At 40.0% G+C, this 17,095-nt stretch overlaps 1 protein-coding gene across 4 annotated transcripts in view; it reads right to left on the bottom strand.

Moving 5' to 3' along the window:
• Positions 1–16,615, bottom strand: part of ATF7IP (activating transcription factor 7 interacting protein) — a 109,060-nt gene extending 92,445 nt beyond the window's left edge. The window contains exon 1 of one of the 4 annotated variants that reach the window (XM_021378264.1): positions 16,386–16,615. In XM_021378264.1, coding sequence (XP_021233939.1) covers positions 16,386–16,546 — 161 coding nt within the window. In that variant the 5' untranslated portion in view covers positions 16,547–16,615. Of the gene's footprint in view, positions 1–16,039; positions 16,354–16,385 lie in introns of those variants that run through there. The other 3 variants (XM_021378343.1, XM_021378684.1, XM_021378429.1) reach the window with 3 other exon arrangements.

The following is a 17,095-nucleotide window of genomic DNA, read 5'->3' as shown; positions in this document are numbered from 1 at the left end:
TTAAAAAAGAACAACCATCCAAACAAACAAACAGAAACACCGCACATGAATACAAAGCAACCACTGAAGAGCTTTTATTATTTCATGCTCTAGAAGCTAGTTACCTGGACTTTTCCTTCAAACATGCATGCAATTTTCTATTCTGTGATCAGAAATGACCTCAAAGAACAGATGTTTCAGTCAAAAGTAATGAGGCCAGTTGTGTTCAAAATAATTATTATTAGCTGTATGGTTTCAGTTGGTACATATGGTAGACAATATCCTAAAATTTTAAATGTCACAGATTGATTTATCTCAGAATAGAAAGGTACAGAAAAATCTGCTACAGAATAATTTGCATAAACATTTCATCAGCAAAGTTTGTCTTAAATCATGATGAAACCTGTCTTTAGTAGCTCAAAAGAAAAATTAAACATGGAAAAAAAAAAAAACACAAAGAAAATCTTACAGCCCTGGGCCCCCTTTAGGTGATACATATACATACAGCCCAAAACATCCTCTTTCCTCTGTCTTTGCCTATTTTCCAAAGCATGAAACAGAGCAAATAATTCACATAACAGCCACTAGCTCGGTAGCTCCCAATCACAAAAACATGATGGGGTCGCTCCCATGACTGCAGTACTGCAATGGATGGCTATAAGCTCTTCAGAAGGGACAGGGAAGGAAGGAGGGATGGTGGCATGGCTCTCTATATTAGAGAGTGCTTGAGGCTGGGAACGGTAAGGTTGAGTCTCTATGGGTAAGAATCAGGGGAAAGAACAACAAGGCAGACATCCTGGTGGAGGCCTGTTATAGACTGCCTAACCAGGATGAAGATACAGATGAGGCGTTCTACGAGCAGGTTACAGAAGTTGCATGATCGCCAGCCCTTGTTCTCACGGAGGACTTCAACTTCCCTGACGTATGTTGAAAATACAATGCTACACAAAAGAAACAGTCTAGGAGGGATGTAGACTGTATGGAAGATAACTTCCTGACACAGCTGGTAAGAGAGCCTGCCAGGGGAAGTGCCACACTAGACTGGCTGTTCACAAACAGAACTGGTGGGAGACATGAAGACTGGGAGCTGTCTTGGACAGAGTGACCATGAAATGGTAGAGTTTTCGATTCTTAGTGAAGTCAGGAGAGGGGCTAGCAAAACTGCTACCCTAGACTTCTGGAGTGCGGACTTCAAACTGTTCAGGATGCTAGTAGGGAGAGTCCCTTCGGATTCAGTCTTGAAGGATAAATGGGTCCAGGACAGCTGGTCAATCCTCAAGAAGGAAGTCTTAAAGGCTCAGGAGCAGGCTATGTCCCTGCGCCACAAGACGAGCCAGTGGGGAAGAAGACCAGCATGGATGAACAGGGAGCTTTTCCTGAGGCTCTAGGAGAAGAAGAGAATTTACCTCCTGTGGAAGGAGGGACTGGCAACTTGGGGAGAGTACAGTGACGTTGTTAGAATGTGCAGGGAGAAAATTAGAAAGGCAAATGCCCAGCTTGAAGTCAACTTGGCCGTTGGGGTAAAAGAGAACAAAAAAATTATTTTTTATATATAAATATATTAACAATAGGAGGAGGGCTAAGGAAAATCTCCATCCTTTACTGGATGCGGCAGTGAATGTGACCACTGAAAATAAGGAAAAGGCTGAAGTTCTTGATGCCTTCTTTATATGTCTTTAGAAGTCAGACCAGTTATCGTCAGGGTACTCTATACCCTGGCCTGGAAGTCTTGGATGGGGAGTAGAATAAACCCCACATGATTCAGGTGGCAAATTGTTAGAGACCTGCTACTCCACCTGGTCTGCCACAAGTCCATGGGGCCGGATGGGATCCACCTGAGGGTGCTGGCAGAGGTGATAGCCAAGCCAGTTTCCATCATCTATCAGCGTTCCTGGTCAACCAGAGAGGTCCCAGAGGATTCAAAGCTTGCCAGTGTGACTCTCACCCACGAGAAGGGTTGTAAAGAGGATCTGTGGAACTGCAGGCCTGTCAGCCTGACCTCAGTGCCAGGAACTGTTATGGAGCAGATCTTCTTGAGGGAGATCACATGGCATGCATGGGACAACTGGGGAATCAGGCCCAGCCAGCATGGGTTCACGAAAGGCAGGTCCTGCTTGACCAACCTGATCTCCTTCTATGATTGAGTGACCCGCCTGGTGGATGAGGCAAAGGCCGTTGAGGTAGTCTACCTAGACTTCAGCAAAGCCGTTGACACTGTCTCTCAGTGGAGAAGCTGGCAGCTTGTAGCTTGGACAACAGGTACCCTCTTTGCTAGGTAAACAACTAGCTGGATGGCTGAGCCCAGAGAGAGTGGTAGTAAATGCAGTCAAATCCAGCTGGTGACTGGTCACAAGTGGTTTTCCTCGGGGGTTGGTACTGGGGCCTGTCCTGTTCAATATCTTCATTGATGACCTGGATGAGGGCATTGAGTGCACCCTCAGTAAGTTTGCAGATGACACCAAGTTGGAAGGAAGTGCTGATCTGCCAGGGGGTAGGAACGCCCTACGAAAGGATATGGACAGGCTGGATAGCTGGGCTGAGACCAGTGGGATTAAGTTCAACAAGATCGAGTGCTGAGTCCTGCACTTTGGCCACAACCACCCCAGCAACACTACAAGCTTGGGGCAGAGTGACTGGAGCACTGTGCAGAGGAAACGGACCTGGGGGTATTGGTCAGTGCTCAGCTGAGCATGAGCCAGCAGTGTGCCCAGGTGGCCAACAAGGCCAGTGGCATCCTGGCTTGTATCAGAAATAGTGTTGTGAGCAGGAGCAGGGAAATGATCATCCCTCTGTACTCAGCACGAGGCTGCACCTTGTGCACTGTGTTCAGTTTTGGGCCCCGCACTACCAGAAAGACATGGAGGCCTGGAGCATGTTCAGAGAAGGGCAATGAAGCTGGCGAGGGGTCTAGAACACAAGACTTGTGAGGAGCAGCTGAGGGAGCTGGGATTGTTCAGTCTGGAGAAGAGGAGGCTCAGAGGTGACCTTATCACTCTTTACAACTACCTGAAGGGAGGTTGTGATGAGGTGGGAGTCGGCCTCTTCTCCCATGTAACTAGTGATATGACCAAAGGGAATGGCTTCAAGTTGTGGCAGTGGAGATTCAGGTTGGATGTTAGGAAATACTTCTCTGAAAGAGTGGTCATGTGCTAGAATGGGCTACCCAGGGAGGTGGTTGAGTCACTGCACCTGGCAGTGTTCAAGAAACATTTAGATGTTGTACTGAAGGACATGGTTTAGTGGGAAATGTTGGTCATAGGTGGATGGTTGGACTAGATGATCTTGGAGGTCTTTTCCAGCCTTGGTCATTCTATGATTCTAGGGAAGGCAGGGCTAATGGTAGTTGTATCTGCTCTTTACTATAGGAAAGCAGGAGTGAGAAAGCATCTAGAACAAGGAAGTTTAGACAGCACCACAGTAAAAAGTTGTGCTCCTTTTCTTTTAGAAAGGCAAAATACTGGTTGACTCCTTACCATACACACACACACAGTTACGTATATAAATATAAAAGTTTTGGTCCCTTGAGATTTGCATGATGAATTTATTTAGCAAATACTGAAAAATGGACGGACCTAAACCTACAAGGCAAGACAATGCATGAAAAAAAATATTATCTTGCTTTACTGGCAACTCCTTTGAAAATATTATATTCTTTATAAAACCACTGTAAAGTTTACAGCTAAAGATAAAATGTAACTGTTCTAAAATAATCGTAACGTGATTAAATATTCAAAATTCAAAACAGTTTCAAGTGCTTCATAACCATTTAGTTTTACTACTTAAGGAACCAATCAAATCAGCTGTCTCAAAATTATTTGCATGGTTAAAGAGTGTAGCATTAATTGAGCAATCCATTCCAGTTTGCTTTGAATCCTGCCTGAAATTGTTTGCTCCCAGTGTATCTTCTGAAATAGAAAATGCAGCTGTGCAAATTGAGACAATTCCTAGTTTTAAAAGGAACATAAAAATAATCAAGCTGTGCTAGAAGGGTTCCAGTCATTTACAATTTAGTAATGAACAAATATATTGAGCACTTCCATGAAGAACATGTGCACCTTTCAAAAAGAAAGAAAGAAAAAAAATACCAATCTGTACACTCCTTCAGAGTGAATTATTGTTGGGTATTTTTCTCTTAGAAATTCACATGTACGCAATACTGTTACCCCATTAGGGACTTACTTGCTTCTCGAAGCCTACCCGTTCAAGCTCACCTATCAGCAGTACAAAACTAATCATTCCAGAATGTAGCAGATCTCAAAAGTGGAGAAAATGCAAACAAGAACACAGATCCCAGCCTGACAATGCATCTATCTCACACTGAAAACAAAAGCTGAAGTTGATAATTCATTATACACAACTATTTCTAATTCAAGTAATGCACATCTGATTTATATATTTAATAAAAGCATCTCTTTGCATCCATTAGAATGCCATGCTTCCATGCGGGTAATCAATATTTTTCAACTACTAAAGAACAAATGAAAAGGAAAATACTGAAAACGTGAGAGGAAGGGGAAAAGGCTTATCTTTTCAGCTACCAGCATTACTCGGACTTCTGAAAAGAGAGATGTGTTCCATGTTAACACTGATTGCAGGACATAACATACCGCATGCATTCAAATGTCCACTTTACTGAAGAAAAACAAAAACATCCAACCACATCACACACTTTACTACAACAGAAACACTCTATAGCTCCCTTCTGAACCAGTCATTTCCTACAGCAATTCCAAAAATGATAATGTTTTTCAAAATGGCCTGTTATAAAGTATCCAAAGAACAAAGGAAACTGCAAACACAGTGGAGACAAGGAGAACTTTCCTCTAAAACACTGGCAATCTCTGTGCCTCATGCTTTTTTTGTAAAATGGAAGTCAACTTACTTAACTGACAGAAAGCTTTGGTTACTGAGCACCAAAAAAAAGCACAAAAAGGACTGTATGAAAGAACTGATGTGAATATACATTGCTGTACTGAAGTCTAACACATGTTAAAAACCACTCCTTAGAATGAAAGTCAAACACATATGCTACCTTCCCTTTTCATGTTCCCCTGAAAGAGGGCTTAACAAAACAGCAGAAAACAGAGCCAATACTGCTTGACAATTTTCATGTATACATACAGCAAAGCATGTTTTAGACAAAATTTCATCCCTTTTAGTGATAACAAAGTAGGAATTCAGTTATCATAAAGAATGGATTCCTTCTCCTTGCCTCAAAGAACGAGTTATTAACATCTGGAATTAATCGGGAACAATAAACAACTAAAATCACATAAACGGAAACCTCAGCAATCATTTGTAAGATGGGGTCAGGATGACGTGACTCATTATCTTATAGGAGATCAAAAACTGTTTGGGGGATGGGAAAAAGGAAGTCTCATTACACTACTAACATGCATTTATTACAAACAAGGCACATTTTAGCAAGATTTAAGTAGGCCTTACTGTCCAAGTTCTCACATGTTCCGAAGTGCCCAAATAGTTTCTGTCTCTTTAACTACCTTATCCAATCACAAGAGACCACTACAAACTAAACACTTGTTTAAGTCAAAAATGATTGAACAAAACTGCACTGGTGATAAAAACAAATAATAAGACTACCTACCTGCTTCACATGCAATCACACACTGGTATTATTCTTACCGCTGGCCTGTTATCCTAAAGCAGGAAAACCTTACAAGAACTAGATTTACAAGATCTACAGTTAGTTGAACTTAAGAATCAATCTGCCCTTAAATTCCCGTGTTTCAGTGATTTTTTTTTTTAATCACTTTCTTTTTACACCAGATACAAAGGTAAGCACACAGCAATGTCTCCTGAGAACCTGACATGCGTTACCTGCTCAAAGTACTGCATTTTTTTTGAAAATGGTGTACTGCCACTAACACTAGAAGATCATTTATGGAAACTGGTATTTCAAAACAAATTTAACCACAAAGTGCTTTGTTACAGGACCTGTAAAAAAAGCATGAGTCAACATGCAAAAATACTGAAGGAGTAAACTTTTAAGTATTTAATAAGGACTTTAACAACCTTTGTGTTACATTCACCTTCAGACACGAAAAATACTATGAAGCTATTCATAAACACTGATGAGTTACTCAGCTCTTCTGCTGCTTCTGAGATGTCTCATGAGAACTTCAAGTAACTTGCTATTTAATTACTCGAAAATTAACTAACACCTAGCTTAGGATCCCATACAGACCTTAATTAGGCAATTTAGACAGACGCAAACAAGAAATAAGTTAGTAATGTGGAAAAATATCTTCTTGTTTTTACTCCTTCAATCTGAGCATTGCTTTTCTTCTGCTTTCATGCTCTTGAACACCAGCCTATCAACTACATTTAAATGAGTTTCAAGCATGACAGATACCTACGCCACCTTCAACAAGTAACATGCAGTAAACACCTAAATGACGTGAAGCTACTAGCACTTTGAAACTCAGATTTAACGTAATAAAAGAACAATTTACTTTGAATCTTTAATTTTATTATTTGTAGCAGTTCTGCAAGATTTATACTACTATTATTCTTGAATAGTAACTAACTGCTACCTGCAAAATAGTTAATATTTACATAATTATTGCTATTCCAATGTATTTACGCAGGATTTGAAATTTTAATTTAACATTGGAAGAAATTAACTTGTTGAAAATATATCAAATGTAAATCTAGCCACTTGATAAAGAGCTTATGTTACGTATTAGTTAAAATATGAAGCAAGATTTTGAAAAATGGGCAGCATGCAGTAAGAGCTCTTCTGGCCTGGTAAGGAAGTAAACCGCAATTAAGTCATTTGTTAAGCAAGGTGTATGAGTGTGACCTTTGACCTCTTCTGTCCCACCCACTCTACCCTGTAACTGAGAAAGGACAGAGATTATGAATTAATCCAGTGACAGGGGAAAACAACACCATCACCACAATAACCACTCTCCTGCTGACAAGAAAAAGAAATTACAATTCTGCAGGGTATTTATATCGGTTACAATTTCAAATTTTGTTCAGCCAAAATTATAGAATTGCTTCTCAGTAAAGCAGAGCTGGTGCTTACCTCCAAGGTCCGAAGCATGTGATGCCAACAGCTCTGCTCATTAGCATACAATCAAGCTAAACTGCTGCAGTGAACACTTTGTCAGCCATTTTGAAACTGCACTGTCTCAGCTGCACTGAAAATGTGATTAAGATGGCTGCAACGTGCACTCAAGACCAGCCATTCAGTGACAACTCAGCAGTGGATAAAGCATTTATACAGCAGAGCACCTCCCTCTTCGCTACACTGCAACAAACTGCACAGGCAGAGGGGGGCCAGATAAATGGTTTCCTAAGACAGGCAGAAAATGGTTAATGCATGGCTGCAACATTACCAGTGGTGTTCTGAATAGCTGCAAAAAGAAAACAAAAATAAACAAAGACCTACTGGATATTAAAAGAGGCAGCCTTGCTAGGTCTGCAATCCAGAATTTGTATCACATACTTCAAATTCTCCCTTACTCCAGGCAGTTCAGAATCCATGTCACACATTAACAGCCAGAGACAGAGCCAAATCATGGCTAGGACTGACAAAGATTATGGATTAATTTTGAAGAGTAGACTTGTTTCTTTTTTTTTCCTCTTTTTTTTTTTTCTTTAAACAAACAAAAATATCTGTACCTTTTTACAATACCAGCTGTTTTGAAACATTAGTTGACCAATAAAGCAGTTTTACTTGGGGAAAAAAAAAAGGAAGACAGAAATGAGAAAGCTGCTAACAAAAAACCAAAAAACAAACAACAAAAAAAACCCCACAAATCAGGAACACTGAAGAACTTCAGTAAAGCCCAGAATCCACATACCTAATTCTTACATAATATATTGCATCACTTTTATAGATATGTTGTTTGATTTTTTTTTCCCCCCCTCCAGAGGCGTCTAGAATCTCTTCCGTAATTTTGCTAGTACTGCTGTTATTTTGGTTTTTAAGTCTGCTCCAGAAAACCTAACTGATTTGGGAATTCAGGGGGGGGGAGGAGCGATGGGGGAAGTGAGGGAGGGGTTAGGCACAGGGGAGTGTTAGAGAAATACATGACTTTAACACAAGTAGAAGATAATACAAGTTCCCATTTAAGATCTGTTCATTAGCACCAATCATCTGCCCTCATCCAGGCAACAGTGCATGTGATCTGGAGGGTGGACTGCCATATCTGCCTTGCTTCATCATGTAACCCTTCTAGAAAATCCAAATACAACTATTTTTAAATAACTGCAAGAACAGATGGAGCTATTTTGAAAGACATTAACACTGAATTATTCCCAACCTTTACCGAAGAAGTAGAACATGCCCTCCATCCATTCTTTTATGGAAATATCTAAGCTTATGTAACTGCACGTATCTGTCGCCAGTTGTAGCTGGTTATTTCAGGACTGATTATTCATGCCAGCAGAGATGTTTGGTGTACTCATCAGCACTAGTATCTGAAATTTAAAACGTTTAAATGCACTACTTGCCTAATACAAGGACAAAGAAAAAAGCATAGTTTACAAAGCAAGGGAAAGAACAGTCATATCCATGCAATCAACTACATAAATTATTGCACTCAATATTACAAAGGATTAAATAAAGCATGCTTGAAGTTCAGCTGCATAAAAGACAAGTCTACACTGAAACTTTTCTTTGTGAAGATCTATGACCTCATCAAAATTAACTTTGCAACAAATTCAAAATAAATGTTTTTGAATAACCACTTTAACTCCATGTTGCTTAAACTTAAGTTTAAACTTCATATATATAATGCCTTCAAGCTTACAGGGATTTACGGTAGCTTGCAACATCCTAAATCTCAGACTTACTATTTCATCTGTAAGTATGCATTCATTTTATTTTCTATTGTAACAATCTTTTAGAAGGAAGAGAAATCTGTATTTACCACATCTACAAAAATACTATATCAAAACCTGAATTCTGATCTGCAGTCCTAGATGTTCAGTGTAAACCTGGAATGTTTCCATCTGGAACCCAAGAATTACACTTGTACTATACTTATACTGTTCTGCATTCTCTAAGATTTGGTCTCGGAGCTCTCTAGTTGAAAACTCAGTATGTTAAATAGGTTTGAATAGGCATAACTACTTAGTTTAAATAAAAATAATAATTAAAAAAAAAAAAAGAGAGATCACTTCCACTGACCCGGACAAAATAGAAACATCACATTCTGACTGCAGTGGTAAATCACCTAATAACAAAGCTTCATGGACACAGAGGTGATGACGTGTTATTACAGACACCTAGTCTCAAAAAAAATCCATCTGAATGCTAAGAAACCATGGGAACATACTCAGACTTCACTTCCATATACTCAACTACACAGTTTTGTTAATGATTTAATAATATTACCTAAATTGAATATCAAAATAAAATCAGATGTTTAATTAAACACAAAATTGACATTTAAATAACTCGCCCATGAATACCTTGGTCCAGAAACCATTAAAGTGAACCCATATTAATGCAGAATTACTATATTAGCATGACACTGCAATTTTTTAATTGCTATTTGGGTTAGCATCTATACAGATTCTCCAAAATTCAGAAACAAATAAGGAAAATCAAGCATTTTTAAACGGATTCAAAACTGAATTTAAACTTCACTAACGTCGTATGTTTAGATTTTGCTTACACACAATAAAAACTCCCAACAACCTTAACTCTGCCCTCTTTCGATGAGGAGCCAACTCACTGTGGTACCATTTCAGAAAGTTCAAATATTCTAGTCACGTTAAATTTTAACAGCTTCTCTGTTCCAGCCTCGTCATGAACATCAAACAAGAAACTCAGAACTATACCCTGTAATTTCCGTAATAGTTTCATTGTTTGCTCATGAAAGTTCTATCAGTGGACCCCTCATGCCCTTCCACAATGTCACTAAGTAAGATCAGATTATCTACGTACTATGGTTTCTAGCCTAAAGAATCAAGAGAAGGCAGAATTTTCTTTTTTTTTTTTTTCTGACAGGGTTTTAAGTCACTTCACATTGCAGCATCAGTAAAAAGCAACCAAAGCATAAATCATTACTTTTGCTGAAGTTGTACATTTAAAGATTGGTCTATTGTATATCACCCACACTTCTGTGTTCAAACATTCTCAGTTCTCACTTACCCTCTTCTTTTGAGCAGTACGTTTATTAACATTAAGTAAACGAAACAATTATTGATGAAGTTCATGAGCAAATACTATTGTTTGTATGAATCTGATATAAAGTCCCAATGGATCACCTACTATCCTTTATTCCTATACTTACTTGGGACATTAGCCTAACTTGAAGAAACAACTCACACGTAGGACTGCAAGAACTTGTTAGATAAAAATTAAGCTATGAGTGAGTGGGGCAGAAGTCCACAATGAACATCAGACAATGAAAATTGTAATCAAGGGAAGTCAAAGTTCTGAGTTCTTCCTACAATTCTAGGTTTGAGACAATTATGGAAACATCTTTCTGCCACGTTGGGAGTCTTTTTTTTTTTTTTTTTTTTTAAATTTAACACTTCCGTGTAGCATTGTCAAATTGAGGATAATGCACAGGACAGAACAAAGTGACAAAGCCTTACAAATATGCAGGTTATTTCAGCAGCTAGATGAAATATTTGCATTCATATACCTCCTACGTATATTAACTTAAACCATTTTCACAAATTGGATCTATAAAAGAAAAATATTTTTTCTGTATGTAAAATATGTAGATTACACGTACCAAATACACTGCATTATGTCACTTAAGTATCTTAATAATGAAGCTACTTAAAAATTGTTTTGCGGACAGCCATCTAATCCAATTATTTCTTCCAGGAACAATCATCCAATTACACTCTTCTGAGAGCTGATAACTCAGAAGTACACTTTTATTCATATACAACATGCACAGCTCAAAATCAAACATCTTAAATCCACCCACTGTGTTCTTTATTGTTCATTTAAGTTACTCCTAAATCACAGTAACATAAGGGGCTTTTATACAAACACATACATAGTATTCCGAATTGCTCCAGAGTGACATGATGGAAGCTGAAATACCTGCACCTTGGTTGTTTGTATTTAATACTACCTGGTTACTATTACACCTTCAGCTACAACACCAGGGAATCATTACTGAAAAAGAGGTGTGGAATGGGAGAGACAAACTTGCTGTAAAATACACTGACAGTTTTAAAAGTATACATCAGTGATACCAAACTAGATAATGAGCTAGAAATTGAACCAACAAAACTATGTTTCCTGCAAATTTATTAGCAGCCTTATCACTTTTTGTCAGAGTGACCCCAGGTGCTTTACCACACCAGGCAAGATACGTATTGGGCAGCCTGAAGTTGTACACTAATGTGACGGCCTCTATACTGCTCTGACATACCTATGTCCTGACTGACCAGCTAGCTCTCACACCAAAACAATGCGGTATTGTCAGGATCTCCATGTCTCTTTCCTCACTGGAGAGAATGGCAGTCTCTCCAAACCCCTGCTGCCTATTTGCACAGCAATTTCAGGAACTGTTTTTGAGACTCACCACTGTCAGATCTGTGGAAAATGAACAAGTCTTTCAAAACTTTTTGAGAATACATCAACTGATAGACAATAATCACATAAAATAGGGCTATCATAGTAGAAGTGTGCAGGTTTCTGATAAAACTTTGTGGGACTGTAACACAATCAAGACTCATTTTGTCATGTACTGTCCGCTAATTTATACTTAAACATTTTAACACTTTTTCCTTATTAGTGGCATATCATAAGTATGATTTAACAACATTATTTAACATTCCCAATACACTTTTAAAATACTCATGGAACATTCATTTTTCACTAACATTCTGGTTTTAAACAGTGCTTAACGTAACATCAAATGAAAACAGAAAACAAAGCCATGTAAAACTCAAGTGCAATTGCAATTCTACTGTCCACGGATGTTATAGTTTTGCTCTATGTACACAAATGGAACAAAATAATCAGAAATTAAAACATGAACGAAAGCCAGAATATGCAACTGAAGTAAAAACGAAACTAGACACACATTTCTGAATCACAATACCATTGTTAATACCCGGAAAAGAAATAGAATTCATTGGTCTAGTTCTGTCCATACCAATCTAAAAGAAACTCATGTACTCTGAAGATACAGTTTCTGTATCACAACTTTTTATCTCTGAAATTGATCACACTTGGTTTTAGATTTTGATCTGTAGACCAAAATTAAACTTGAATAATTAGATGCTTCCAAAGATCTAAACATTCTATACAAAGTCAAGGACTTCCTGACTCCCATTGCTACAGAAATGGAGAGAGAAAAAAAAAAAAAACAAGTACGAAAAGTGAAACACCTAAACACACTATTATCACAGCATGAAATTCTCTAATGAAAATGAAGACTCCAGAACGTTACAGGAAATCTTGCCTTTGAAAACGTACACAAAACTCTAAGGTTGACAAAAATTGTTGTGACTGAAAGACTCAAAACTAAAATACTATAGTTACCGCTCTCGAGATCAGCCACTAGGCTGTAACAACCAAAACAAGACTGAGCTGTAGGAATTTAAAATATGAGATATTATGCAATTCTCTTCTAAACTTTATTTAGAGATAAGACACTCCAGAACTGTCCCATTTAACACAAACTAGTTGCATACAGAGATACATTTTCCTCTAAAGCAATCTCGATGCTTCTTAACGAGCTGTCAAAAAAGAAAGAAATCAGGATTTCAAAAAACAAAAAAGGAAAAAAATCCCACATAACAGTCACCATTCTATCCGAAAACCAGATAGAGAGTGAGGTAAGTCACCACAGCTTCAAACATTGCTTCTTCTGTGAAACCAGGACAGTTGTTTTTTTTTCATATACTACAGGACTTATTGTGACAAGAATAAATAAAATTCCTGACTTACAAGCATACACTACGAAAATGCGATTTGTGCTGACCAGTTTTCAACTGCTACATACATGTGGGCAAGTCCCTCACAGCAATACCACATACAGAAGTCAATAGCGCACTCATAGTAGTAACAGAGAAACACTGTATTTATAAAGAGAAACGTTATATAAAAATATATTGGATAAAGAAAAAATAGAACCACAAACGTTATTTAATCAAATTTTACGATTTGCAACTAGTTTTCCTTATCAGTATTTCTTAGGAAAATTGTAATCTACATCTGTATCACTGAAGTAATTTCCACAATAAATTCACAATATGAACACATAACTAACATACATTACAGAAAAATGCTAAGTGGAGAGCAAACGACAAAAATACACTCCCGCAAACTACCAAAGAGAACGTATTGATCAAGTATATTTTGGCTTTACTGTCTACATTCCATAAATAATTGAGATTTCTGGCATAATTAAAATTCCTGCCAGTAAGTGCAGGTATGCCTAATTAATATTTTTACTATTAAAAAAAAAACCTAACATCTAGATTTAGGGAAATTGATGTTGTCTTATTTTGGGAGGAAAATACAACATCTGGTTTAGTCATCTACTTTTCAGCCTGAAAGCATCTTCTACTTATTATGGAAAAAAAAAATCTTCTCCCAAAGATCACGGTCGAGCACATTGAAAATGACAATATAGTTACTAATTAGAAATTAGTTACTAAAACAAGGTTTTAAAAACCGTTTAATATTTTTAACTGTTAGCTTAATATTCTGCAAAATGAATATTTAAAATTATTTTTATGGTGTTCAAGCTCTTGGCTAGCAAGATCACGTTCCCTGGTTGAGGGGTAAAGCATTTGTCTGTATATACAGAAACCGTGCTGCCTGTCCTTGCATCCCAAATTCTGGAAGCATTATCAGAAGACCTTCTATAGGAAAAAAAACATCATACTAAAACTGATGCTGAGCTTCTTCATATGTGAAATGGGCAAACTAAAGCAGGAGGTATCAGCAAACACAGAGTATGGAATGTATGCATGTCTGCTGGGATTAGGATCTTATTGAAAACAGACTTGGTAATGGATGGGAAATGAGATCTAAGAGGTTCCTCAAAAACAGCATCAGAATGACTGTTTAAATTGATCTATGCAGTATGGTATGCTACTATGAATCAATTCTGTTAAGTATGATCAATTTCAAGTCTATACAACAGCCAAGAGCATCTTGTCAAATTAATTCATACAGCAAAATACAGAACTGTGCCACATTATCACAAGAACATCAGTTCAGCACTGCTACACTTGGTGGCAAGGTTGCAAGTGATAAGAAGGCTTTTACTCTGAGCAATGTAGTAAGTCTACTAAGCTAGAAATAGAATAATGAGAACATGGAGACCAAGATTCTTTGAAAAGAACACACAATGAGCAGTTAATTACAAACAGTAACAAGAAAAATTCCTACATTTATTCAGTAGTTAATCATAAAAATGTACTGCTATCCAAAATGAGTAGTGACATTCTTTTCTGCATTATATGCACATAGGAACTTGATCTGGTTATTTGTGAAGCATATAAAATAGTAACAAAGCTACCAAATGTGAGAAATAAATAGTGGGTTTAATTGCCATTATTCATGAATAGTACAAGTCCCCACATAAGCATCAGTGAATTCATTTTATGCTAGGTTCTGACAACCACTATTAGTCCTACCTCAGTGGTCTGAAAACTGAGAAATTACCTACCCATGACCACATATCAAATAGAAGTGTTTTCTGTGCATTTCTCCCTATTCCACCCAAATAATTTCTAATGTTCAAGGTAATACTCTTTCATACCTTCCCCTGGGACTGCACAAAACAGTAACTAATCAGAAAACCACAGATATTTTCTTACATTCATATAAACTCACCTGTGTAGAAAGTTCATATATGAATTTTTAATTCTAGTTTTAATCAGACATTAAACACGCTTTCCATATTTTTAATTATTTTTATAAAAATTAGTAATGGTAGTAAGTGTAACCAGGAAAAAAATATATACTAGACGATGTCTCAAAATGTATTCAAGCTTGCAAGAGAAAGCCAAACAGCATGCTTGGACAATATTCTGATCTTGTAGATGCAAATCCCAATGAATTTGTTGATAACAATATTACATTTACTTGTATGGTCTGGGAAATTCACCAAGCAAGACTGCGTTATCAAGCGTTATAGCTCTGCTATTTAGAAACCTTGTTCAGTAAGCTAGCTAGATGTACAAAATGTTATTTTTCTGTGGTTGCGCAAGGGCTGCCATATTAATCTCAATGCTTGTTGCCAAAAACATTTGAGCTGGGCAGTGTCCATCTCATCTCTTCCCCCAACAATGCACCCAATTTTTCCATCCAAAAAACCTACTGGTGATAATGGTCACACTGTCATTCCAGCACGTGAAGTTATTACAACATTACTGTTATGCAACAGAACATTCTAACATAGACACTCCCACTGAAGATCTGTCAAGGATTAAGAGATCCAGTGTGCTACACCCCTGACAGGCCCTAACATCACATCGGAATTAGAATGTAGCGCTTAACTATCAATTCAGTTTCAATATTTTAGTTATTTAAAGAACATTACGAGTGCACATGCGCATTCTCTACAGGAATACCTGACACATACATTTTGTTTGACGCAGGCCTCTATGTCAGCCTCCCATGCCATACAGCTTACTGAGGACAAGGCATACGTAAGGCACAACATGGCCTTTTCTTTCTTCTGCTTGGTGTGCAAGCCCATGCGCTTCAGGAACTTCCATCTGAAGTCCCACCAGCGTGCTACGGAGCACAAATAACAAGGGAAGCGTTTTTCTCCTTGCTGTCCCCACAGTCCACACAGCGCAGCGCTCCGAACTAGCGCTCGCGATTCTCTGGAGGAAATCCACCAGCAGCAGACAGCACCACGCAGGCAGCTCTTCCCAACCCCGGCACAGCACCCAGCGGTGTGTTCGAGGCGCCGGGCGCCGCTGTTCCACGTCAACAGCCGCGTGGCGCTGGTGTGCCACCGCGCCAACACCTCACCTCAGTGTTCGACGGTCACGCAGACACCCGCCGGGGGCTGCAGGGCACTCTGTCCCTCCAGGACCCCCGCACGGCAGCCACGTGCCCCCCGTCCCACGCCACACCTACCTGTGAGCCGCGGCCGCCGCCGCAGGGGGTCCTCCACGCGTGAGGGAAGGAGGAATGCGCGTCCCCGCGCCACGCTCCCCACCTGCTGCCACCTCTGGGCGAAAACGGCAACACGCATGCGCGCCGCCGCCTGCACTGGAGCCGAGTCACGTGCTCCCATGCAGTATGTGCGTAGCTGCGCTGCTGTGTGTGTGCGCGCGCGGCGCGTGTGCAAAGCTGCAGCCCCGGAGCATGCGCACTGCCGCCGCCTCCGCCGCCGCCGCGCAGAGCAGCGTTCCACACAGAGTGCTGCCGCTGCCCGGCAGCCGCGGAATCCCGAACGCCGCCCACCGGGTTTCCGCAGTACCTGCCTCTCTGTGCCCGCGCTGTTTCTGCCTCAGCGCCCGGCAGCCGCCGCTCCCGTTTCCTCCGCGCTGCCGCCGTAGATTCAAAATCGGAACCCGCTCCCGGCACCAGCACCGCCTCCTCCCGTCGCACGCGCAGGGCCGTTATGCAAATCGCTCTCATGTCCCCTCCCCTCTCCCGGTTGGCCCCGCCCCTTCCGTGGCCGGCAGTGGGGCTGCCCCGGAGCCGTCCAATACCGGAGCCAGTTATCCTCGCGGCATGCAAATGAGTCCCGATATATTTAAATGAGCGCGTGGCCCCGCCCCCTGGGTAGTGGCAGACGGTTATTCGCGGTCGCGCGCCGGAACGAGGGGCGCCCCGCAGCCGCTGCCGCCAGGGGGCGGTGTGGGGAAGCTGAGGGCAACGGGCTCAGCCCTCACCTTTCCTCGTTTTTCTTTCTTCCCCTCTCTTCCCCTCCCTCCTTCCCCCTTCTCGTGGCTTCCTGCCCCAGCGGTCATGGGCTGTACAGTGCTGAAGACTCTCTGGCACCTCAGAAGTCCTGCTGGAAGCTTGCTGGGCAACTCTGAAATAACCTGCGTTATCAGCAATGTGTGTTCACGTGCTGTATGTTCCCTACAGCTCCTCTTGTCCAGTCACTGGGTTGTGAGCAGAGTAACTTCAAGCTTTCGCTGTGGCAGGCAGCGCCTGAACAAATGATAGAGGCTGTTAGCT

This window comes from Numida meleagris, chromosome 1, assembly GCF_002078875.1.
Source record: "Numida meleagris isolate 19003 breed g44 Domestic line chromosome 1, NumMel1.0, whole genome shotgun sequence".
Lineage (NCBI taxonomy): Eukaryota > Metazoa > Chordata > Aves > Galliformes > Numididae > Numida > Numida meleagris.
Note: the sequence above shows the minus strand (reverse complement) of the source record. Positions and strands in the feature narration are given on the sequence as shown.